At 42.1% G+C, this 24,708-nt stretch overlaps 1 protein-coding gene across 1 annotated transcript; it reads right to left on the bottom strand.

Annotated features, from left to right (window-relative positions):
* Positions 1 to 1,680: 1,680 nt before the first annotated feature.
* On the bottom strand, positions 1,681 to 24,318 carry pard6b (par-6 partitioning defective 6 homolog beta (C. elegans)). Its single transcript, XM_073470581.1, has 3 exons — positions 23,976 to 24,318; positions 22,335 to 22,557; positions 1,681 to 4,363 (listed from the first exon to the last, which is right to left on the bottom strand). Exons 1-3 carry the CDS (start codon positions 24,036 to 24,038, stop codon positions 3,414 to 3,416), a joined length of 1,236 nt encoding a protein of 411 aa, XP_073326682.1. The 5' UTR covers positions 24,039 to 24,318; the 3' UTR covers positions 1,681 to 3,413.
* Between the last annotated feature and the right edge of the window lie 390 nt (positions 24,319 to 24,708).

The following is a 24,708-nucleotide window of genomic DNA, read 5'->3' as shown; positions in this document are numbered from 1 at the left end:
GATAAAAATGTACATCATATATAGCATCGATATGAAAATACTGACAATCTTCATTACAAATCTATACCTTAGAATTTATCTGGCAAGCAAAAATCATTGCTCGATCACTTTAAAAAAAAAATCGGACACAAAGCAAAACATGTAGCCTGTTTTGGGGTTGTGCTAATACAACTGTTTCTCTCCCGCAAAATATTGATAATTCACAGTATGGGAAAAAAAAATAATAGTGTCATGTCTTGCACATGCATTCTCCTGTTGCAGTAAAATCATCTTCTAAAATCATCTCCTATTGGGCAATAACATCTACCATGAGATTTATAAACAAAACAACAATCAGGAATAAACAAAAACGTATCAGTTATAAAAATAAAGTCATAAAATGTGTACAAAGAAAGAAAATATGCAGACGCATGATTAGAGAATAAAATAACAACGTCGCTGTGGTTACAATCCCAGTGTCCTGTGGTAAAGTTAGAAACAAAGAAAATAAATTAACATTGATTTCTCATAGTCTTCCATTCAGAGTACCATTCATTACTGTTTGATGTCGGGAATGAGAGAAGACAGAATCCCACCAGCAGTGTACCATAAAAGGCCAAAAAGACAGTACCTTAAAGAAACAGCTTGAACTATAACAATGGATGACGATATATGACCTGTGTGTTGGTTTCCAGTCACAGATATTCACTGTCTGATAGGCTCATCACAAACAAAGAACAGAACAAATGATGGGCATTAGTGTGATGGTGATCTGAATAATGTGCTGTGGTTCATTACAATAAACATTTCTGAGTCAGTGTGTGTGAACCATGATTTTGTGAATGAGATAAAAATCCATGCAAATGTCAACTGATCACTTTTCAAAGGAGACCAAATGCTGAAAATCAATAAGGAAAATACGAAAGCGTCTGCCCTCATGTCAGGGAGGCAGTTAGCAGCAGCGTGTTACGTTAATGGATGTACAGTATTCTTCCCATCAATGTTATGGATCCGCTTCAAGAACAGGAACTAAAACTGAGTGAGAATGACTTCTGTCTGTGGAGAATCTTTCATTAGATGTGATCTGGAAAACACATTTCTAAGTGATTTCACCAGCAGATAAATAGGTGTTAAAGGAACAGTTCACCTAAAAATGAAAATTCAGTCAGTCATTATCTACTCTACTGCTTCACAGCCAATGAGATTTGCAGTATTGTCTTAAACAACTGAAGTAGAAGGGGACTTGTTTTATAAGGGCAAAACAACTGAAATTCAGCTCCTCAATAACCCTCACTCACTCACACCAGACAGAGTGAATGCCAACGCTTTTAGCTTGGCAGCTATACTGAAGATTCCAGCTAAAAAGTGAATAACATCTTTTCAAATCAGTTTTTTAACATTTTAAAACAAGTCCCCATCTACTTCAGAAGTTAAGGAGGATATACCATATGTTTTACTGTGATGCTCCAAAAGTGTTGTGTGGACTACGAACCTTCATCCCACTTTTCGGCAGATTCGGCCATTGACAGACTGAATTTTAATTTTGGGGTGAACGTTTCCTTGAAATCTGACAATACAATTTACAACTCCACTACCAAAAAACCCTCTAATTAATTAACATCAAGTGTGTTTATCCAGCCTAAAATACATAATATTCAGGACTTGTTAAATGCATATGAAAATGTTTCTGATGACAGCTGTGAAGAAAGGATTTTTTAATTTGGCCCTAATCTGTCAATCAGAAAATTCATTACAGCCTTGTTAAGAACTGTTAAAAGGAAAGCAACAGCTTCAATGGAAATACCAGATACAGAGCAGAGCCAGGACCTCGCCTTTATCAAATACAGAAAGTATTGTGCCGGGTGTACCTACATGTGTGTTTGTTTAAATATGACTCAATCTAACCAGGGTTTATTCTGAGATACAGGCAGTTTCTGTTTTCACTGCATGTATCACTCATTTCAACTCACATCTGTGGTTGTATTTGCTGATAACGTTACAGTCCAGCTATTGATCTGTCATATAGATCAATTTAGTTTCTATTCTGAAAACAGCTGTCTTAACATTGTCTCATACTGAACCATTAATTGAGTTCATTGACATTTAAGATTTTTTAAAAATGGGCAGAAGAACTGGAGAGATCGCTTTTCATTTGTGAAAATCTCAGGACACATCCGAGTGAACTCAGGGCCTGGCTAAAAACATGAGATGAATAAACTGTACAGCACTGAGATTAGATATGTTAAGTTATGGTCCAGAAAGAATGGAGAGGGAGAAAACAAACAAACAAAACTAATTAAATGACATTCACATTTTGTCATTTGTACACACGCAGCAGGGGAAATAGCCCTTGTCATGAAAAGGAGGGAGTGCAATATGAAGGAAAGATGAGAAGGAAATTCATTCTGAGATGTCTCATTCCCAGGTAGGAGAGTGTTTCTGGAGTGACTCACACTTTCCAATAAGTCAGATGGAAACTGGTCATACAGTCACTTGTGAGATACAAAAAAAAAGGAACAGAAAAAACATATTAAAATAATGTAAAAAAAACAAAAAAAATAACAAGCCTTATAGTCGAGTTGCTCCCAAGAATGAAAATCAACCTTTCATTATCAGTCAGTCATTAACACAGCAGGTGAGAAGAGGAGAAACAGCTAACAACAGTGGTTAAAAGCATCTGAGCCAACACAAAGAACCCAGAATCATTTTTAGGTGGTTTCTCCTACATAAAAACTACAGTATTATTGCAGATCTCAGCACTTGGTCGATTGTTGTGGAAAGTACCGCAACTGTGTACCAATCGCATGCTGTGGTCACCTGGGGGAAGGGAGGAGGTCATAGTGTGGTGCAGAGGGTGGGGTGTCAAATGACAAGGCAGAAAACAACCACAGATTGTCGTCAAATGCTCGAGCGAAAATCCTGCTTCACTGCGTTTTTGTTATGGAATGAACTGGTTCACAGGATCTTTATCTATTCAAGAGACTGATGAGAAGATATGAGGAGGAAGGGGCGTCTCATCTGAGCCCTCTAGTGGAAACTCACCGTAACAACAGTTTCTGGGGTAAAAACAAGTGCTTCTAGTGATTTAGAAATAAACTGGAGCGTAGGGGGCCACCCTAATTTTCTACACTTCTTTCTCCGACGTGTTTGTGCCTGCAGAGCCAGGGAGGGCGTCACCACTATGGCACACATGCGTGGTCATTGGCATGTAAAGGAGCAAGTATGGGGTGCACATGTATAGATGTTAGGATGTACAAACATTTATGCCTCTGTCATGTTGAGATGTAATATGTACACATTTCATTGTGCTTCTCAGGTACAGTCACTGAATGATGCAACAGGATGTTTGATTTTCTGACCCATGACTCCCACAGGTGTGTTTAGCAGTATTTGAGTGTCTCTGGTTTCCAGTGTTTAGAGTGTGAATGCACAGTCTACAGAGTTATAACAGTGCCATCCTCCTCCAGGCTCCGCCGCTCCATTGCTCTGTCTGGCGACGGCGTGGTCGAAGTGGCATTGGCGTTGCTTAGTGATCCGCTGCTGCCGCTGGCTGGTAGGGTCCCGTTGGCGTTGATGGAGAGTGCGGATGTGGAGGTGGTGGCAGAGCGGAGGTTGAGGTGCGGTTCATAGCGAGGCAGAGAGGGCATGCTATAGTTGGAGGGGGCGCGTCTGATGGGTTCGGCCTCACCTCCTGCCTCGATCACCAGGTCCTCGTCGTCCTCGTCGCTCTCCAGCTCTCCCACGGGGAAGTTCTGGATGATGTGCGATGGCATGGACACTGCGGCGGCGACCCCACCCTGTGATGAGTAGCCATAGTAGCTGGCTCCGCTGTCTGATGAGCGTCCTGAGCTGCCAGACGCCCCACCACCTCCACCTCCTCCTCCTCCTCCCCCACTGCGTACAACATTGTTCCGCTGGTTGGCAGGCTTGACGGTGATGATGAGGTTGTGACTGTTGGCGATCATCATGTCTGTCACCTGGTCCAGAGACTTTCCTGCCACCTCGATACCATTCACCTCCAGCACCTCATCATTGACCGCCAGCAGGCCGGTGCTCTCCGCCAGTCCGCCAGGCACCATGCGAGAGATGAATATCCCTGGGACCTTCTCCAGGCCCTGCGGAGTGACCCGTACGCTGGAGCCATCACGGATGTAGAAGCCCAGAGGCTTTTCCTGGCCGTGCTTGTATAGGCGAACACGTCGGTGCGTCTCAGGGAGGATGTCCACGTCTATGATGGAGGAGACGGGGCGGAAGTCCCTCGGGAGGCTGATGATCACAGGTGGTTTTTTCCTGTTGGTGTCAGGCCGCAGGAGAACTGCCGAAAGCACTGTGTTTTTCTTCCTGGTCAGCGAGTCAGTACCGAATGTCGTGTAATCGGCTTCTTCTGCAAAATAGTAGAGGAAGTAGAGAAGGGAAGTACAGAAGAGGAAGAGAAATGGGAGGGGGAAAGGTTGGCAGAGAGAAAGGGAAGAGAGAAACAAAGAGCACACACGTTACCAAAAGCTGCTTAATTTTTCCTTTAACATCATTCTAGGCTCTTTACACATGATGTCATTATTCAGGCTGACTTTCTATTGCATCATGTAGTTTCAGCAGAATGAATAATGTTTTGCAGTGGAGCCGCTCTTAGCCCGAGGCATCCCTGCAGGGCGTCTGTGCTGAACACACACAGCTCCTCTCAGGTCTTACTGATGCAAAATACCACACCAGCCAACCAGGCGCTCAGTCCAACTCACAGAGAGTCCTTCATCAACACTCTTTGACACGCTTCCACCCGCCTTTGTGGGTGGCAGCAGGTACATATGGTGAGCAGAGATGCTGTATTACAGATTTAATGAGCATATGGGTGGTGTCACAGATTGTCCATGTGAATCCTGGCATGCAAAGTCAAGAAATACATTAAGGCCCAATGAAATCATTACTACTTAACAAAGGGGGGGAAAGTAGGGATGCAGGATATGGATTTTTTTCAGCTGATACCGATAACTGCTTCTCATGGCCGATACCGATAAGATAACCGATAATTTCACATTTGTGCATTTTAGAAAGAAATTCCTAACCTGTTATTCATTCACACCTGAGGGTAAGAAAGTCTAGAATGTAGTGAGCAAAGGGTGATTTAATATTACTATTATTAATACCCTTATGGAATACCTATTGCAAACTGCAATTGCTACAGTGCGTGGTTCTACCCAGGTGCAGCAGTTTTCACATCATGAGCACAATGTCCTCCTCCTCCTCCTCCTCCTCCTCGTTTATCGGTGGATCACAAACCAACTTTCAAGGTGCACATAGTTACTCTCTGTATGTTACTGCATTGTTTGTAAGGGCTACACTTGCTAAGTCAATGAAAACAATTTGTTTTCACATTCTCACTTGTATTTATCGGTTAGAATTTCACAGACACGGAGATAGGCAATAGGCAATAATATACATTTCCCAATGTTTGGCCAATAATTTATCGGCCTGATACATCTTGTGCAGTTAGCTGCCTAAATGTAAAACAGTCTACCTTCAAGCAAAGTAAAGCTCACTAATTAATTACCACATTACATTATAAGTGGTTTTACTCCTTTGTGTCTGGGCGCAGTGACTTCCTGGAGTCTTGTTGTCACCTCTAGGAACGTCATCGTTTTTACACTTGCACAGAATGCAAAGCTGAGCTAAGTGGCTACTGCAAGGAACTTTTATTGTTATTGATTCTAGCAGCCTCCTGTGGTCCAAAGAGGACAATGGCGAGACAATTTAACTTGTTTTAGTGCCGTGCCACCAGATTACAGAGCAGCTTCTTTCCTCAGGCTGTGAGACTCCTAAAGTCATCCTCAACACTCTGACATGAAAAATAGTTTCTGTCCTGTAAGTCAGAATCCAACCCAGAGACTGGCAAGGAAAGAATAAATATTTTACTCAAACAGAAACAGCCAATCTTCTCATTGATGGTCGCGTTTGCTAATGTGAGTCATATCGAGGGATTACTATGGAACTAAGACTGTTTCATAACCAGTTAAAAGTTCCTTGCAGTATGTTTAATGGACAGATATAAGACTGGTATCATTTCACAAACTCAAGAAAGCAGATGAGTGCTTTTCCCCCAAATGTCAAACTACTCCCATAAAGAGTTTTTGGCATCTCTGTTTCAGATGAGAGACTGAGGAAGGTTGACGTGCCAAAAAGGTCACATCTGAACCGAGAATATTAAAGCCAAATTTTAACTACATGAGTCACGGGATGCCATGAAACCCTGCCCTTTGTTTTGTACATTTTGAGGAGGAAGTGTGTACAGTGTCACGCTACTATAGACTTTAACCCAACAATGCTTATACTAACACTAGACCAAAGGGCTGGCCAGGTAAGGGAGGGAAAAACTGGACCTTGGCTATCTAATAGTTAACCAGCACCATCCGAGAAGCTAAAGATTAACATCTTTGTGACTTTCATTATCTTTTTTTGCCTGATAAAGTCAAGTTTTTGTCTATTTCTGGTGTTATTTTTAACATCTTTCTTGTTCAACTTTTTCACCTTTTTACAGCACTTTGTTGTGAACTGTTTTTAGATGAAAGTGCTCTATAAATAAAGCTCTGGCAATCTTACAATGAATACTTCTCTCCTTGCTGTTTGTCTTTCCCTCTGTGTGTGTGTGTGTGTGTGTGTGTGTGTGTGTGTGTGTGTGTGTGTGTGTGTGTGTGTGTGTGTGTGTGTGTGTGTGTGTGTGTGTGAGTAATCTGGGAAAATATCCATTCAGGTAGCTGATAAAGATTCAGGCTCTCAGGTTCAGGTAGGCACCCCACCACTCCCCTCTCCATCTCTAAAACCAAAACAAAGGATCAACTGTCTCGAGAAAGAGCGGCCAGTCTCCTGTTTCAGTTCCCATGAGGCACGAGTCCAGTACATACACACTTACTATATCTTTGCCAGTCCTGACCTTATGGGCCAACTCCACATGAGAAAAAATATAGCTACAATGGCTTCATAAGAGTCTGTGAAACACTAGTTTCCTCATCTGAGCTTTTTCCCTGTTCAAACTGTTCCTACATGCCTTCACCTCAGTTGCCATGCATGTAAACAGTGCCATAAAGAGAAGCGTTATGCAAAAAGGGCATACAGGTGGATGTTAAAAGCTCTTCCCGCCACACACACACCTCTCCCTCCACCGCTGACACAAGGGTTGTTCTTGCAGTGCAGTCATGCAGAGGAGGAGGCGACTCTCCACATCTTATTTCACTCTTTCTAGACTTCTTTTCATATAAACCATCCCTCTATCTCCAGCATATGAAAGGCCAGACCTGACAATAGAGTTATAGTTGAGGGGAATGGGACGGTCCCTCAGGGCCACTCACAGGCACACACACACGGCAAAGACATGCTGTTCTGGTTGCAAATGTTATTTGCATGCAACTTCCTGACGACAGCATGTGTAAGTGCGCACACACTAAGTTAACATATGCAAGCAGACAGGCGTAGATTCAAACACACACACAGTAAACATGTGTCTGTAAGGTCTATCTGCTTTGTGGTGATGCCTGAGCTCTAATGAACAGCAGCACTGAGAAACCAAATACCCTGAACAACCATAGTTACATTAAAGCTCATTAGGGCACAGAAGTAAAGCTCTCAGTCTAATTGGCTACAAAGGCCTTTAGGCACCACACAATATAAACACACACTGTTCCTCGTTTGAAGTACAAATGATCTTCTTTTGTTTCCACTTTTTTATTTGCACACACGGCTCCAGAATAAAACTACTCCAACTGTCCCAGTGACACTAAAAAGTAATATATTACATGACCCTCCCAAGTCCCCCTCCAGTCTAAAAAGTGTTTTTCTTCTTGTGTCTTCAGTTGAATGTTTGAGCTTCACTGTGTAGATTGATGCACGTGTCTGTGCAGAGTGTGATAGAAGGCTGTTTTCACATTAACCTTCTCAAGGTGTAAATTTTCTCTGTGCTCATTGAAAATCTCATTTTAAGAGGCGGGCTTACACACATGACCACAAATAGTTTGGAAACTTGTCTCCATTGCACATATTGAGAATGGACTTACAGTGAAGCTTGAGACATCTTCTGTCCAGCAGTTAAACATTTGGCATATTCATATCATTTAGAATTTTTAATGAGGCTGAAGAAATGTAATTTTAAGGATTTATTGTGCTAATTATACTTTTTTTTGCAAATGTTACCTTGACTCAGAATAGAGAATTTGTATGTGTACTGTAATACATATGTGGAAGTGATCTTTAACTTTTATGCATATGAGGGTGGCTGAGGTAAATGAATGGCATCAAGGAAGCACAAACAGATCACTGTATAGTAATTCCATATTGGGGACAGTCTAACTTTACATCAGGATGTTAAACTAATTATTAAGGGTGGTCCTCAGTCTATTCTCACAAAAATTACTGTGGATATTACAGATGTAGGAAACTCAGAGAATACAGTAGACTTGGAACATCTACATATTACAAAATGAACCTATTTGGCTTGCAAATGTGACATTCATGGTATTCATTGTAAACTCGAGTCTTCCAAACATACTCTGAAAAAACACTACCATCAAATGTTTCAAACAAAAAAATGTCACATTTACTACATAAAAACAACCATATGTGTATACATATAATACTTATGTTGGCCTCCATCCATCTACTCCCTCAGCCGCCGCATTTTATAGAAATATGACAGTCATTCCCTGTATTATATACAACATAATAAATCTTCATATAGCGTATATAGGTATTCTATATGTTTGCTTAAGTCATTGTGTATTAACAGAAATGTAAATCATTCAAAAATCTGATGAATCCTACTATCTATTAATTTTAGTCTATTCAGTTTATTAATGTATCTATCATTGTGCTATTGATGCATTCACACCAAGTATTTGGCATTATGAGAATATCAGAGCACCATCAGTGGTCTATCAATGAAAGCAATAACGCAATAATCACAACTGACGAGCACAGTCTGGGTGCTGTCGTCAATAATAGCGAAAGGGCAACAATCCACTACCAGGCTGTAAATATATAAAAGGTATGCTTCAGCCACAGAGTGTGTACAGGTATGCAGCTGGTCTGGCTAATGATTCATTGAAAAAAATCTAAGGTCAAGTATGAGGGCAAGAGATAGGAAAGTTTTATGGTGCAAAAGTTTGAGAGGATATTTAACACAGCGCTGCTGTTTAAACTTTTATGGACCAGTTTGTAACAAATCAGTGCAGGCATGAAGAGCTCGTTTCAGTCTTCCACCACAGTTTCTCTACTCATTCAAATCTTTCTTAAGTTCCCTCCAAATTATTTTATTGCTCACAAAAGGGATAGTTCACTGATTTTATCTGCTGAGCCCCACCCCCCTTAGTTACTGTTGCTACACCTGTCATCTGTCACACTTGTTTTTCTTTCTTGCATGTCATATGCAGTTCACATAAAACAGTGGCAGATTAAATTGTTTTGTAATTTTTTAAGCCATTTGTTTACTTCAAGGATGTTTTAAGCGGTTTACTTACTGCTTTTGTTTATGCTTGTCTGAAATCAAGACCGATCAGGCATCTCATTTCTCTAATTACAACAACAGATTTTACCAGTAGAGGCTAGCTAGCTACTATGCTAACATCCGCTCCATGAGTTGCTGACTATTTAATGTTCCCAGTTGACTTTTAAAACAGAAACACCATAAAGGGAGTCTTGTACATGCATTTGATGGCTACAAGCATGTGATAGAAGATGTAAGGTAGAGCAACATGTGCCAGGCAAAAGTAAGCATCCCAATTCCTCAACAACTGATGATACATGGAGAACATGGAAATGAAGAAGCATTGTTTTTGTATTCCTTGGATTGTTGGAGTGTTAACTTCCCCAAATCTAATAGCAGTATAGGACCGCCAACATCACCCTACACTCTGATATAGCAGTATCTTGGAATCAACACAGTGTGGAAATACTTCACAGAGGATGTGCTATTGTGAAGGGATTTTTTTTTAGCGTAGCCTGTAATGTGGTACGAAATGATAGTGTACTTGGCTTTGGAAGTAACGCTATGTACTGTACAGTAAGTAATAATCTAGTTAGCCGGATGTTTTTCAGCTAATCAAGGCTGACAAACACACTGTCTGATACATTCCTTATTCGGTTTGGAAAGGACAAAAAAATAAGACAGCACTCTCCTAATGCTTTATATACAGGCTAACGCTCTTGCTACAGCCCTATGCACACACCTTAAACATGTGGAGAAATCAAAGGCTCTTTAGTCCTGTTCATGAGTGGTCATTTGGACAATCACTGTTTGGTATAATAGGGTTTAGCCAACGGTCAATTTACTGGCCATGGATAGTACTACACAGTCTGTGAAAACAACGATGTAATGTCTTCTGTGGCTCTAGGGGAGCTCTGTCAGGTCTGAGAAAATAACTCTGAGGACGTCACTGTGACATAATCAGAGGTTAAGTCGCACTGGGCTTGGAGACTACAGTAGGAATTTGAAAGGTGCAGGTTACCAAAGAAGGTTGAATGAAAAGAGGTTGTTTGTTGCATTAGGGGAAAGGTAGGATCCAGTGTTTTTAGAGCTTAACTCATATTATAGAGTCTGGATATCTGAGCCTCAGCTGCTTTGATTTTGGCATTTTTGTCTTTATCTGTCTTTTGTAAGTCGCCAAACTTTAATGAAATCACTCCTTTAACAACCGCAAATTAACTCTGTCACCAACTTATGTGCCTGAAAGTAGCTCTGCCGGTTACCTTCTCATCTCCTCACACAAAAACCACAACAGAAGAAACACCTGCAGTGTATCAGTATCATAGTAAAGGCATAATTTGCAAAGCCTGAGTAAAAACATAATCCCCGGCCCCGCACTGGCCATGGCTCTGTGCAGGTTAGGTATTCCAACTATGCAGTTGCTGCTTTGATTTCCCACACTTTGAATGGAGTCAGTGAGGAGCAAAGGAAGCGAAGCAATGGAGGAGAAAATGACAACCAAACACACATCGTCACAAGCGAGGACACACGCAGTGATGCTTAGTCATTCCTTGCTGTAGTATGTAACTAACACACAAGCACACGCACACAAGGACACAAGGAGTGACCAACTAATGCATATCTATCCTGACATTGAAGGGAGTAAGACGACTCTGCCTAAGGAGAGGAAACCACTTGTGCGAACTGGCGTGCAATGGCTGAACACGTCATCGTCCTCAGTGCTTTATTCTTCACACACTCTGGATGCATCACGCTCCGACTCTGGACTCGGGCTTTAAAAGAGCCAATGTTAATGGCTCAGAATAAGTGGGATGTGCAGGCATTCAGAACACGCCACAGCTGTTGACACCAATTTTGCTGTCTGTGACACAAACTACTCATCTCCACCCAGGAATATTACTCATAGGATAATTATTTTCTTACGGTCTAAAATTTGAAAAAAGAAGGAAAAATAAAACTACAAAAATGTATTACAAATATAGTATACATCAGGAGAGCTGCACCTTTTTCAGTTGACATTAAAAGGAAAACTTAACCCAAAAATGAAATTATTATTAAGCCTTAAGCGCAGAGATACCACATTGATTGAAAGACGTTATTTACATCCGCAACACATGGTTGAGCTCACTGAGCTCTACAGTGAAGATTTCCACTTTAAGAAAAAGGGAAAATCGTCTTCTCAAATTAATGTGGGATCTCTGGACTTTTGGGGACTTGAATTAGGTCAGAAGAGCTGTATAGAGCCATTTTAGGTTTTTCTTTAGGTTTTTTCTTTTTTAAAAACAGGTCTCCATCTACTTGAGTGGTTAAGGAGAATGCTGCAGCGCTGTTTTGCTGTGAAGATCCAGAAATGACTGACTTTAATACACTTGTTTCTCTAGTATCACTCATCCTTTTATGCTCCACCACTCTCATTACAGACACTCTTCAGTATCAGCTACTTCCCCATTTACACACCAATACAATGATGATGATGCAGATGACAAGGCCCTGGCTTTCCCCGTAACATAATGATCCTTGATGACAACAATGAAAGCAACAATCCTTTACTTCCTGGTACCTGTCGTACTGGGCTCTGCGTCAGGGAAACTCGATACTGTGCCCAGGTGACACAACACAACCAGGAAGGAGCTACATGACAGTCATAGGCACCGCCACTATCACTACTACTACTACTACCGACTCTACATTCACAGTATTATTTTAGATATTTATGCAGCAGCTGTCAAAGTAATACAATTAATGTAACAGTAGAACACTCTTTCATTGTATGGCACAATAACTCACCCCTACTGTAGCTACTATTAGACCCAGTTAATTACAACTACAGTCATTGCAGTGAGGAATGGAGCATTATTAACAAGGTCACAGCACACAGATGTATTATACTGTACAGAGACAGGCATGAGTAGTGCTCTAGCTAAAAGCAAAGGGCCGGTCTGTATTGCTTTATGATAACATCTACCCATGACACCTGTTTTCAGTATCCAACATTAAAGGAACAGTTCACCCGAAAATGAAAATTCAGTCATCATTCCGATGGAAAGTCAGGTGAAGTTTCACAATCCACAAAATATTTCTGGAGCTTCACAGCAAACCAGAGTTGTGGCATTCTCTTCAACAACTGAAGTAGATTGCGACTTAAAATGTAAAAAAAAAAACAACCCCCTAAAAACAGAAAATGCTCCATACAGCTTGCCCAGCGTCTCTTGAAGTCCCGATATCCAAAACTGATTTGAAAAGACATTATTTGCACTCCTTTTAAGACAAAATAATTACTATAGCCGTTTAGCTTAAAGGGTTAGTGCCCAACCTGTCTGAGGTGTTTTCAGTTTGGCTGCGCGTCAAGGGTGTAAATAACGTGTTTTCAGGAGACTTGGATTATTCCATGCAAGCTGTATGGAGCCATTTTATGTTTTCCTTTCTTTTTTTTTTGTTCTTTTGTTGTTCTTTCATGTTTTAAAACAAGTCCCTTTCTACTTCAGTTGTTCAGGAGAATGCCACAACACAACAGTCCACTTTGGTTTGCTGTGAAGCTCCAGAAATGTTTGTGGACTACAAAACTTCATGGCATGTGCGTGAGTAGTTAATGACTGAATTTTAATTTTTGCATGAACTGTTCCTTTAACAACAAGCAGCTGAAGGTTGTCATGTTCTGGAAACAGTCAGTTTTGTTGATGATAAGCCTGGATGTTCACCACACTGCCGGTGCCACGGTGTTCCTGACACAGAACGATACAAGAGGGGGAGGAGGGGGAGTGTACGTGTGTGTCAATGTGAACTTGTGTCGATGAGAAAAACCAGGGGTGGGTGTCAAAGAAAAAGACGTGAAACAGGCTGGAGATACAGAAATACAGCAAATAGACACAGCAGAGAGAGAGAGAGAGAAAAAAAAAGGAAGAGAGGAGGAGGCGATAAAAATTTTCAAAGGAGTAAATTCCCAGAGGGTTACTATTCCTGGTGTGGTGAGCATACCTCCCTGGCACAGCCCAGATAAAAGTGCCTTAATGCTGCTGATAAGACGGGGAGAAAGAAATGGAAGGAGGGAGGTCAAAGGGAGAGTGCTGAGAGGGAAGGACGCAATAAGGACAGCAAGAAAACAGAGAAGCAGACGACACAGTGGGCTGATATGACTTAGGCGTTCAGGAAAGGAAGATGTGGAAGAGACCTGCAGAGGTGTGAGGCAAGCTGGAGCAAAGACAAAGCCTTGATGTGTAATGGAGCTGACAATCTGACAAATGACTTATTAAATCCATAATTCAAAAGACTCCAGTCATGAACATTAGCCTGCTTCTAAGTCTCCTCATATAACCTCACTCATTTCTCCATTACACTCATCAGTCAGGCTTTATTACTATGTCTTGGCAAGAGCTATTTATCAAAAGTACTGGAACTAAAATCTACACTGTGAGGGACCAGCTGTGACGTAGCAGTATGCAGTGTACAATTATCTCAGCTTGAGGCTTGATGCAGAATTAATACATTTTATTTGCCTGTCTACACTCATGTACAGCAATACACTCTGTCATCGCTACAATACCAGGAAATACCATCAATTTATTTTGTGCTGACATAAACACCTCTAACACCTCTCCTTCCTACAATACCTCCACTCCTCCTCACCCTCTCCCCTATGCCCTTCACTCAATCTGTCCCTCAGTCACTCTGGTCAATCTCTCAGCAGGAACCATTTTTTCTTGTGTGTCTCCACTTCTGTCTGTCCCTCTTGGTCTTGCAGATTCTCCTCTTTTTGCCTCCAATATGCTCCTCTTTCCCTGTAGCACTCTTGCTGAACTGCTCCCTAGCTGCTGTTGCTAATGCAGGCAAACCAGGCACAGGACTTAATGGCGTGGAAACTACAAGTGTGGATCTGATGAGGGCATGCAGCCTGGACTGGTAGTGGAGGGACTACAGTTGATGCTTGGATTTGGCCTGGTGTTCAGTGTTGTTAGGAGCAGGGATGTGCCTGGGGCTGAGGCTGGATTTGAGCTTGGGACAGGGTGGGGTAGGGGACAGAGGCAGGTCACTTCGGGATGTCTGAAGGAGAAGGAGTCTGGGCTCTACTACTGTATATGTAGCCTCCAGGAGGAGAGGGGAGAGGACGGACTAGACATTGGGGAGGATGGAGGAGAAGAAGGGAGGGAGGAGCAGCCTTGTGGACTGGAGGAACCCAAGTCTAGCCTCACAATCCTGTCGCTCATTCGTCTGAATAGGGACTTTACTGGGGGGGGACAGGCAGGGGGACACTGTGCTTGTGTCTCTGTACTGCTTTCAGCATTTGGCTCTGGAAGACAACACAGCCAACAAGCAGTTAGATCTAATCACTGAGGCAAATTTCTCATCGCTAGCATGAACTTTAAGCTGACAGCACTATAGCTCAAGCAATTAAAACAATGCTTACTTGCCTATACTGTATGTCCATTAAACAGATTATTGGTCCTTGCAATTGTTCCTCCTGTTCATACTGGCCACAAGAGATCTTTTCCAAACACAATTCCAACCGACCAGTATGGTTTATTCTAGTGGTATACTGATTATCAGTCTGGCCGATTATCGGGGCTGATATTCAGCATTTTCACGATTATCGTATCGGTGGTTTTTGTGTCTGATTGCCAATAAAATAAAAAATTTAATTAAATTCAATACTTTGGCTCTGATGCAGCATCCTTTCTGTTAGTGGTCACCAAAAAAACTTAGTCTCAAAATTTAGAATAACCAGTGATGAGAAATTTAAATACAACTTACTCAAGGACTGTATTTGTATATTTTTGAGGTACTTTACTGGAGTATTTCCATTTTCTGCTACTTTATACTTCCACTCCCCTATATTTATTTGATAACTTTAGTTACTAGCTACTTTGCAGATTTAGATTATTCAGTGGTGATTGGTTTCAAGTAACAAGTAAGGCAATAACCTGGCAATCACACGGTGTTGTGGGGATTGAGTGAGACCACAGAGTGGTGACTACAGACAGAGAAAGGAATCTGCATCAGATTATATAAATTTTTATTTATCAATAATCAGACACAAAAGACACCAATTTTCCGATATTTCAGAAAAATACTGAATATCGGCAATGATAATCGGCCAGTCCAATAATAAGTCTATCCTTACTTTGTAGTAAGGGAATTTCACATTTACAGCAACCAATAACCTTTTCAATGTACATATGGACAAAGACACGTTATTCTCAGTTAGAGAAAAGAAAATGTGAACCTATCCTTTACTGTTATCAGTTTTATATAGCTTATTTAAAGTGTAAAGACTGTTAATTAATAAAGAAAGGATAAGGAGCAAATAAAGTACAAACAGTAACAGTAGTTAAGCAACAGTAGAGCTGCATGTCAGAGCCTGCTGACTACGGTGTGCAGCTAGCCAGGGTAAATATGCTGGAATGGTGTGCTGGAAGAAATTCACAGATAAGAGTATCAGCTATCATGCTTCACATCAATATCACTGCAACACCAATCCCTGAAGACGAAAGGAATGCTTTTTAATCAAAAATAGGAAAGAATTACATCTGTCTGCCCTAAAGTCAAAATAAAAAGATACCACAGATTACCAATTCCTCTATGTTTGGTGACATTTCTTTGTTTTATCACCTATTAGTTTACATCCATGAGGCCACAAGGATTTCTCAGACAGCAGCAATATATCAGCTGGCATTTATGACATGTCTTTGAGTCCCAAGCTGACAAAGGTCAGCAATCCCCATTAAAGCACATCACACATTCACCTGACACAATTAGTATGTATACACTCCTTCCTGGTCCTTACTGTAGCTGCATTTGTGCAAAGTACAGCTCACTCACTATCTTTCCCTCCTGCCATCTTTCTTGTTTATCAGTTTCTCCCTTATGGTTTACAGTGGTCAACAGTCCACTTTCTTTCTCCCTTTCACTTTGCCAGTTTGTCCACTGCCAAGCCCTCACCCTCCCCTTCACCTCTCCTTTTCTCTTTCCGCATTGGTCCAAAGTTTCTCCCTCCATATTTCCCATCCAGTCTGTGTTTCTTTTCAGAGCTCCCCCTGTTTCCTTCAATCCCTTGAACCATTCATCTTCTCAAACCAACTCTGAGCTGAGAAATTCTGACAGTCTCTATAACAGAGAGCCTGGACTCCCACTGTCTTCCTCCATCTAACCCACCCTCGCTTCATGTTCTTGCAGCCTACAGAAAGGCTCATCCAGCCAGGTTTCAAAGGCTAGAGAGCAAGGTTGAAGCCTGCCAGGCGGTGCGCTTTCCCTTGTTTTAAATGTTCTCTGGCTATCTGCTTTCTTTAATTTTTGGTCCCCGGCTTTCTTCGCTCTTTTCCGTCCATCTATATACCCCTTGTTGATGAAGCCGGACTCTGGAGCCAAGGGTCCGCACTGCCCTGCTGTCCTGTCTAATCTAGCCAGCAGACGTGATCAGAGACTGGCCACATTCCACCCAAAATGCCCCCTCCCTCCCTCCTTCATCCATCTCTCCCTCTCTTTATTTCTTTCTCTCTCTCCCACCCTCCCCAGCTTGGGCCTCACTCTGCATTCCTCCTGCACTAATACTATTCCCCCTATCCTCTCTCTCCCCCTCTCTCTCCCCCTCTCTCTGTCGCTCTCTCCCTCCCTCCCTCCCTCCCTCCCTCTCCCTCTCTCTCTCCCTCCCTCTCTCCCTCTCGTTGCATTCCTATCACATTTACACTACTCCCTCTCCCTTCCCCACATCTAATTACATGCCTTGCCTAAACAATGCCTTATACATTACTCCCTCTTTAATAGTGTTTACTCTCTCTCCCTTTCATCCTTCCATCTCTCTTATTAAGCCTAAGATATGTTCCTCCTCCACGCATTCCTCCTCCAGTGCTATGAATCCATCATTCCCTCACTCATTACATACAGCATCCCAGGGAATAATTCATGCTCTGTGGAAAACTTGAGATCCAAAGCAGGGGTGGAAATATTATTTTCACAGATCATGCTCCTTAACTTCTCTCCTGTGTGCTCCTTAGGGAAAATGACATCCATTACACCTTCCAGCACTTTGTCTCTCTTGCTTTAAATCCAATCCATCGCAAGCTCACAGTAGAAATCTCTCCTTCCTTGTTGTGTCCTCGCTCATTTTGACTTTTTATGCTTTGTCTCATCCATCCAAGTCTTTTTCTCCACCACGCTGTCCTGGTTTCATCCAGCTCTCTGTGACTGTCATATTCTCACCCCACCTCTGTCAATCTGCACCTACAGCATCTCTCCCTTTCATTACTTTACACACTCAGTACAACGCTTATCACACTAAGAGCTGCTGCTATTATCAAACTCTAATGCTTGCTTTGCAGGGTGGGTAGACTTTGTCTGTGTTGTACTTTCACACTGTACATTTGCACTGTACATACTTTTCCTTGACTGGATGACTCATGCACTGGTTACTAATTACTAAGGCAGTCTTGCTGAGAAATACACAAATACAAGCATTCCTGTCCCTCTCCATACCTTTCCCTTCTACCTTACTGCTGATGAGTAACAAGCCAATCAGGGCTGAAACTGTGTAAGATATGAGCAATGTCACTAAACAAACCCACGCCCTGAAAGAGACTGCTTGAAAAGCTGCTATGTCTACATGGATGACAACCTAGAAACTCTGCATGCTGAGCTTGTACATACGTTCTGGATGGCTGATAAAGGCAAACATGTCATTCCAACCCAGGGACATCTCTTTTGGGCCAATCAAACATAAAACTGGGCGCGGCTCACAGTTTCCCCAATGCTTGGATCAGAAACTACACCTGATATGCAACATTCAACACTTCTTTCGAGTCATATCCCACAGGTTAAAGACAAAAAAGTTTTTGCCATCCAACAGAATGATTTATTTTATCTATGTACAAAACAGTGATTTGCACATGGATGACATAATAATAATAATAATAATAATAATATAATAATCATAACAATAATATCAATATTGGAATACTGAAAACATCAACTAGAGCTAGACAGACAAATCCACCAGGCCACCTGACCAGTGGTAGGGCTGCAACATTTTTTTTCATTTTTCCATTAATCTATCTTTTATTTTCTTGATTTATTAATTAGTTGTTTGGTCAATAAAATGCCAGAAAATGGTAACAACAAAAAAAAATTAATAATGTCAATCAGTGTTTCTCAAAGCACAACATGGCATCCTCAAATGTCTTGTTTAAGGTAGGTATTCAGTTTGCTGTCATAGAGGAAAAAAGAAAGCTAAATATATTCACATTTAAGAAGCTTGAATTAGAGTCTCAAAAACCCAGCATCAATTGGGCTATAATGTGAACAAGGGGGACTTCGATGAATAACTAGATATTTTTTACATTATTATTATTATTATTATTATTTAAAAAAAAAAAAAAAATTAAGGAATCTTTGCGTCAACCAACAAAGCAATACCCTAACAGAACGGACAGCTGAGGTAGCGTCTTGACAGATGTGATCTGGAGCACACAGTTAGCTTTTAATAAGGTGCAGCACTTCATTGAAATCTCTTACTACAACCATGAGCTTTTTAATACCTATTGATTTGTGAGAGAATTGTCATTTTGTGTTAGGGTTTCATTTAATATACTGTAAGCAAAGTATTACATTATTATACTACTGAATCCCTCCAATCCAAGCTAAGTAGAAGACAAGGCGTTATGACAAACAACAACTGACCCACTGACTGGGGGCCAGATGTGAAACAACCATGTCTGGCAAAAGCTGCTCTTTGTCAGCATCTAAAAACAGCCCTGATATGACAACAAGACAGAAGCTAGCATCAACATTATTCAATGAAGTGTTTTGCTTTCTACAGCTGACTTATGTCCACAGCACTCTCCATTTACACAGAGCTTAGCAGAAACGGTATGGACCAGGAAATAGCTCTTAACAACTCTTCTCTATCAATGAATTATGATGTGCTGCCTAGATTGTTCATCATTTAGATTCTATTGATTCTGATTCAGATGGCTCCTGTAGTGTCTAGCTACAACTACAAAAGAATAACACATGCATTCAAACAACAAATGAAAATGTAGAAAGACAGATCAGACAAACCTTAAGACAGTTTGTGTTTTCAAATGCTAGCAGTACTGCTCCCAGCATGCTTTGCAGCCCCCATTAGCCTTAAAGAGACTCCAGCACTTTTAATCCACCTATGACCGGGCCTCTTCACTGCTGCCATGACAACCAGTAAACAGTGGACACCTCCCTGCCGGCTCAGAAGTCATCGCCACATTGTTCACAGATGGGGGTGAGATGTAGGGGATACCTGCTGCTACTACTGAGTTGTATTGATGTTTTGAAGCAATTTTAAAAATGCCTGGCAAAGACAGTCCAGAAGTCCAAACACAGGCCCATTTTTCAGCAGTGAACAATAATGGCTGGTCAGTGATGTAGCGTCGATGCAGAAACAACAACAATGTGGGCATTCTTCAGGAAGCAGACCACAACAATGCAACAACAGACACTCACAGGCTAACATCCATCGGACCATCCACACGCCAATGAATGAACAAAGTCCACAGAGCACCTAGCATAGGATATATGTAGCCTGGGTTTAGCCTTCCAGACAAATAAAATGCAGTGCCAAAAATAGCCTCACATGACATGCATGGATTGAGCTGTGCCGACCCCAGACACCATTTTTTTTTAACACACACACACACACACACACAATTCATGTCAACTGAAAGTGTCTGTCAGAAACCTGTTTACAATCGCTGAGACTAGAGATTTGGTGTTACTTTGATTAGCTCCAAACACATTCCCAGATATCTGTGTCATATGTGTGTAATAGGATTTCACAGCACTATTCAATGAATGCCAAGTCGTAACAAACTTTGGTCCACACTGCCGCCTTGACTGGAGTCCTGCTCTTATGCAATAATGACCAATCACATCACATCTGACCACTGACCATCTAAGACATTTACATAATGGCTCAGTTGCCGTCTCAAAAGGACATAATAGTGGTCTGATGACATTACAAGCCAGCTTATGATTAAAAGACTGAAACTCTGGACTGATCTGATATATTTAGTGGAATTACTCAGCAGTCAAGAACTTAAAACTGTGGTTGCACAGGTGACTAAGTGTGACCCACCCACAATAACCCTCCACTATGAACTTCCTCCTACGCTGCTGATAACATGAAAGAGTTTGCCGTTGACTCACCTCACTAAATTAGGTTTTAAAAACGGACCGTCGCCAATTGGTGGAGGGTAATTTATGCAGATACCACCATAACAACAAACAAGGTCATGAAGGACACATCATCATTAAAAACTATTTCTCCTAAATAAAATCATCTGTCAATTTGACATAGTGTTGCAGAGAGAGCGGATTTTAAAGATGTGAGATAGTTTAGTTTCCACATAAACAAACCGTGCTTAGCGTTCAGTGTGTTGACACAATTGCTTGGCCCTGACACAGATAAGCCATTAACTCACTATAGAGCCATCACGAGAGATAATAACTAGTGTCTGCAGATGTATAATAAATTATCTATAAGCTGCCAATTTGCTGCATCTGCACACTGCAGAGCCTTTTAAGCTGGGACCAACTAGTGCTTAGCAGAAAGGTAAAGGGGGGCAGACAAATCAGGAGGGAAACCAGGATCTGAGGGCAATGGGGTCTGCAGGGGGTTGTGGCTGCATTAGTGTGTGTGCGTCTTCCTCTTTGTTCCACCTTTTCTAAAAGGCAGTGCGTGTGTGAGTGCATGACTGATGTGTGATGCCTGCTTGCCTGCGTGCTCATGTGTTTTTCTGTGAGTGTGTGTGAGCAGCAGTGAGCCCAGCGTGGGGCTAGAGTCTGAAGCGTGTAATTGAAACACGGTCCCATGCAGCGCTACACAGTGACCCCACTAATCTCCTCCTGACAAAGTGGCTTAGCTTGTATAGGGTCATATGGCACAGCGAGACAGCTTAAACACAACAGAGCGCGCGGATCGACCTGCCCCGGCGAGCAGACCCTGGGGTCTCCCCTGCATTCAACAGGTCACACTAAGCAACTCATTAGCTAGGGATACACTTCAAAAATCAATCAGGATCACATATATTTACAGTATAAATTCAGTCTGACACGTTTGTGTTAATCCAATAACACATTGCAGTCATGAGCAAAAATTAGACCAACCAAAACTTCTGGGTGCAACAATTAACAATTTCCCTCAGCAACTGAAAAGATAAAAGGCATTGTCTATGACACCATACTGTATAGGGCATAGTTATGATATCTATTGGTAATGATTGTATGAGAGCCAGAGAGGAAGTAAGAAACAACAGGAGTATTGTATACAAAAAGTGTCCGTGGTGAACTTCAGTATCAAACAGTAAAGACACACTGCCCTGTGACTGCCGTGCTAACAAAGAAGGTCATTACCGTGGGCTGTTTGATAAATGCTGATAACAGAGATGTGAGAAAAAACACAGCAAAATATTAATCTTCTCTTCATCACGCGTTATGTTGCCTTTCTCTTGTTTTGTCCAGCCCTTGCAGGGAGATTGTTTTTGGAAACAAACACTGCTTCTCAGCAAGGTCGCTGACCTTTAGCTATGTGGGTCAGAGAAGGACACCAAAGGATACAGCTCGAGGACAGGAGTGCTGAGTAGTTTGTTTGAAATGACAGCTCAATGAGGACAAAACACATGGGCAACATGCAGCCCAAAAAACTGAAAATATAAGGCGTTACTGTGGTCTTTTAAAATGTTATCTTTTTGATTATCTAGACAATATACACAAAGCTTGATTACATACTTTCCTGTTCAACAGCGTCCCCATATTTTGATGCTGTACTATTCAAAGCTAACACAAGATCTTTGTTTGTATTTCCATATGAAAACAGATCTGTCATCACAAACAGGTGGAAACTGGCACTCTCTAAAAACACTTCCTCTGTGCTTACCTTTCCTCTGCAGGAACAGCCTGAGTAGAGGGCTGGCGGTGGAGATGGCTTTGTGGTAGTTGTCGTCATTGTTGATGGGCAGCAGGTCGCCGTGCACATCGGCGTACCCAACCAGCAGCTCCACATTGGGGATGCGATGAACATGCTGCAAGAGGCCGTAGAACTCATCAAAGCGACCTGGCTTCGACCGATCCAGCGAGAACCGACGAAACTCTGCACCAAACTGGGATGGAGGAGACAGGCACACACACATGAGCACAACTGTACAAACACAAACGTTTGCTTGCAATGCATGCAGGCTATATTAAGTAACATTTCTTCAAAGGGTCTTGAAAAGATTTGGGGCTGTGAGTGGTAGCCTAGCTAATTTCAAAACCACTGTCGGCTGTATGCAAGAGTCTGTCATCCACGTGGACAAGCTAACACACCACATGTGATGAATTATTAATGGAGACTTTGTGATGTGTCGATATAATATGTTCACAACTGAAAAACACAGTGTAATAAAGCAGCCTGACATTGGTAAGAGAGACTGCATGTTTTCAGCATACATGCATTCTCACATAACATGTTGATAGGGTTTGAAAAACAAAGTCATCAGTGTGGTCTGACTGGATCAGTGGCTGAAGATGCCTAATCTTTAGGCAACTGTTTAGCTGAGACAGACAGAGCACAATGTCCCATTGGTGGTGTTGATGAGAAGTACCAAGTGTTGTGGTTACTGTTGCCCAGCACTGACAAAAGATGATCTACAATTCACTGCCAACCTGGACACTCATCATCTTATTCATTCGTCCAGAGCAGAATTGTTCAATCATAGACTGGGAAACAGCACAAGATCCCCAATATTAAGACATTCAAATACAAGAAATTTCAAATGACTCTGGACTGCTCGGTTCTGGAAATTAAAAAAAAATGCCACTATTTTGTGTAAAGTGGCTGGGGGGACACTTTAATTGGTAACTAAAGAGGTAGTGGAGGTTTGTGTCAATATATGTAGCTATGAAAACTAGTTTGGAGCAGAGAAATCGCCCTGAGGCCTCATTCTTCAGCATGTGTGTTTAATCATGCCACAGGCAGGGGGCAGGCAGCCTGTCGCGGAAGGAGCCATGACAGGCAGGCCATATGTGACACCTGTACGCACATGAAAATAACATGACAAGCGGCTATTTACGCGTCTTTCCGGGCTAATTTGGAATAGCTAAACGTCTTGTAACTTACGTAGACTTCCCTTGCGGTTATGCTGAAATGAAAACTTGACTCAAACTTCGGTAAATGAGCAGGGAGGGGAGCGGCGGAGGACGCTGTGACAGGTGACACTGGCTCACTGCGGCGTCAGCTGACAATAACCTCCGCCTTCAAACTTACTAGCTAGCTATCAAACTTATCAAAAGAATCAAAAATACAACACGGTTAAAATCAAGGTTTTAAATATGGCGAGCCACCATTGAGCCAGTCAGAGTAACTATACCTCTGTTGGCTGGTTTAGCTCTAGCCTGTATCTATGTAATTTGTGTGACATCATAACTTGCTATCAAGCCACTTAGCAGGCTAAATTAGCCAGAGTAATCATCACGGGGAGAGTTCAGACTGCGAACACAGCAAATAAACTGACAAAGCAGTCTCCATATGAAGCGTTACCTTGCTCTTCACCTCCACGGCACTCAGTGAACGGTTGCTCGGCACTCGGTGGTTTTTGTTCATGTTTCGCTAGCAGCGGGACCGCCGCCAAACACACTGGCGCTGCTCCTGCTGCTGCCGCCGCCGCTGGTGTGTATTCAAAAACCGTGTGTGTCCACCAGTTATTTCTCCAGTAACACGAGCTGTCCAACGACTTGTCGACGTCCAACGGTTTGCCCTGTGTCTCCAAGAATGCGACAGCGGCTGCCAACCAGCCTAGCTCACCCTGTAAACTTATCTCCTGTCATACTTGCCGCTGCCAATGTAGCTACACCACTACTGAGCGTTCACTCGGTCTACCTCTGACCATGACACCCTACCTCCCTCTCCCTCCCTCTCTCTCTCTCTCTCTCTCTCTCTCTCTGTGCCTGGAGAGCTGGCGAGATGACACTTCAAAATAAAAGGCTCAGCTTCTGTTTTTCGCCTACCCTCGATTTCAAAATAAGAGCCCCCTCTACCTTCCAGCACCAGAGACTGTCCTGGCAGGGCCTCCCAACACTGCTCCAATCAAAACTGCACCAGGAAAATCTTCTTTTATGATTTGTAGGTTTCATTTATCCTACAAACCCCATCTAAGTGGACTATTGTCAAGATTTGGTTAATAATTGCACAATTAGCCTACTACCATCAGTGACTCAAGTACCAGTGTTCACACATATTTCCCTGTGTTAAATGTTACTAAAACGATTGTGAC

This window comes from Pagrus major, chromosome 7 (genome assembly GCF_040436345.1).
Source record: "Pagrus major chromosome 7, Pma_NU_1.0".
In the NCBI taxonomy this organism is placed as follows: Eukaryota; Metazoa; Chordata; class Actinopteri; order Spariformes; family Sparidae; genus Pagrus; species Pagrus major.
The sequence above is the reverse complement of the archived record's forward strand: the minus strand, read 5'-3'. Positions and strand labels throughout refer to the sequence as shown.